Source organism: Poecilia formosa, unplaced genomic scaffold (assembly GCF_000485575.1).
Source record: "Poecilia formosa unplaced genomic scaffold, Poecilia_formosa-5.1.2 Scaffold269, whole genome shotgun sequence".
NCBI lineage: Eukaryota > Metazoa > Chordata > Actinopteri > Cyprinodontiformes > Poeciliidae > Poecilia > Poecilia formosa.
This window is the reverse complement of record NW_006800208.1, coordinates 49,241-50,987: the sequence shown is the minus strand read 5'-3', so window position 1 is coordinate 50,987 and position 1,747 is coordinate 49,241. Positions and strand designations below refer to the sequence as shown.

Below are 1,747 nucleotides of genomic sequence, written 5' to 3'. Positions count from 1 at the left end.
GAAAAATGTCGTGTTGTTTGTTGCTTTTAGCTCATCACTCTTTCGTGTACTTAAGCTAACGTCTCCCTAGTTTAACTCTCATTATCGTCCTCAAAGACCTCAGTCGCGTAAAATGAGTGAAAATTCACACCTGCAGTCATTCAAACGAGACCCCAAATATAATGCCCCGTTAAGGCGGAGCAGAACCAGCCTCTCCTGCGTCCACTTACACGAATTAGCCTCTCTGCTTGTTTGCTTAACTGCAACCAACAAAACGAGCCTGTTGGTAAATATTGAAATTCCCTTCGGCTGGGGGCCGCCCTGTTAAAGCACCAGGTGACCGGGCTCTCCCCATTGATAAGCTCCAGTTAATCCATCGCATTTCCCTGTAAATAGCTGCGTGCATGAGAAAGGCCCTCGAGGCCCCCCCACCTACCCTCTCCTCCTCTTGTCACGCAAGGCCGCTGAGGGTATGTATCAGAAAGCATTGTTTTGGATAACTCCTAATATCTTTTTGTTGTTGTTGTTTTTAATTTGATCTCAGTGTGCTTACAGGAATCTCCAGAGTGAATGAATTCATGTGCGAAGTCTCCATGAACCGGCGTCACCACAAACGGGGCCCAGGTATTTCTGCGCTCCGGGGTCCTGGCTCGGAGGCTATGTACACACACACACACACACGCACACGCACACACGCACACACACACACACACACACACACACACAGCTATGAGCGTGTAACCATGACAACTGCGCTCTGATTGGCTCGTCTGATGCGGGGAATTAACAGGGGCCTCGTCCAATCTGAGCTCTGGATGCAGCTCCGCGCTTGGCGGAAAAAAAAAAACCTCTCTCATGATAACCCAGGCACAGTGATGTGAAAGTGGCAACGTGAGGTGAGCCCGGAGGAAATTACTGGACTAAAAACAAGGCGCGAGCGATGAGGGGATTATTTTAAATAATAATAATTAAAAAAAAAACCTAAACTAATAAATGAAAGATGACGTTTTAGGTGTTTGAAACAGAAGAGAGAAAATATGGTTGGTTTGTGCATCACGCAGCCCTGAAATCTCTTCCCTCTCTTCTTTTGGATTGTGGATTGGTGACAGCATCCCGACCCAGGACTCAGGACCGGAACAGTCCTTTTTTTCTTTTCTTCTTCTTCTTCTTTTTTTTCCCTCTGGTGGATTGAGGGTTGGGGGAGAATCTTCCACTTTTCACCCCGGCAGAGCTCATCAACCAGGAGCCAAGACGTTGTTCCGCGTAGAGCCGGCTTGCCCCAGTCCGAGCAGCGCAGTCCGTGCAGCAGGGAGGTCGGCACTCGGCGTCTCACGGGCCGGCAACATGATGGTCCTCTGCGCCGGCTGCGAGCGGCCCATCCTGGACCGGTTCCTGCTCAACGTGCTGGACAGAGCCTGGCACGCCAAGTGCGTCCAGTGCTGCGAATGCAACTGCAACCTGACCGAGAAGTGCTTCTCCCGGGACGGAAAGCTCTATTGCAAAATGGACTTTTTCAGGTAACGCGGAGAAAGACTGGACTCGGTTGGGAGGATTTTTTCCTTTTTCTTTTTCTTTTTGCGTAGATTGTTAAGGGTCAAAATGTTAAATTTCACGCGAAAAAAAAAATCTGACCCAATCATATTGGACCAAAAACAGATCAGTTTAAAAATAATTCACCTTTAAAATCAAATCAGTAAAAGCAATGCAGTGACAATAGTCAGCTTTATGCAACATTCTAGTGAAATTGCCTTTAACAAATTATATATAA

At 47.5% G+C, this 1,747-nt stretch overlaps 1 protein-coding gene across 1 annotated transcript in view; it reads left to right on the top strand.

Moving 5' to 3' along the window:
- The first annotated feature begins 842 nt into the window (after positions 1-842).
- Positions 843-1,747, top strand: part of lhx5 (LIM homeobox 5) — a 30,053-nt gene continuing 29,148 nt past the window's right edge. Inside the window, exon 1 of the mRNA XM_007570791.2 lies at positions 843-1,496. Coding sequence (XP_007570853.1) covers positions 1,324-1,496 — 173 coding nt within the window. The 5' untranslated portion in view covers positions 843-1,323. The remainder of the gene's footprint in view (positions 1,497-1,747) is intronic.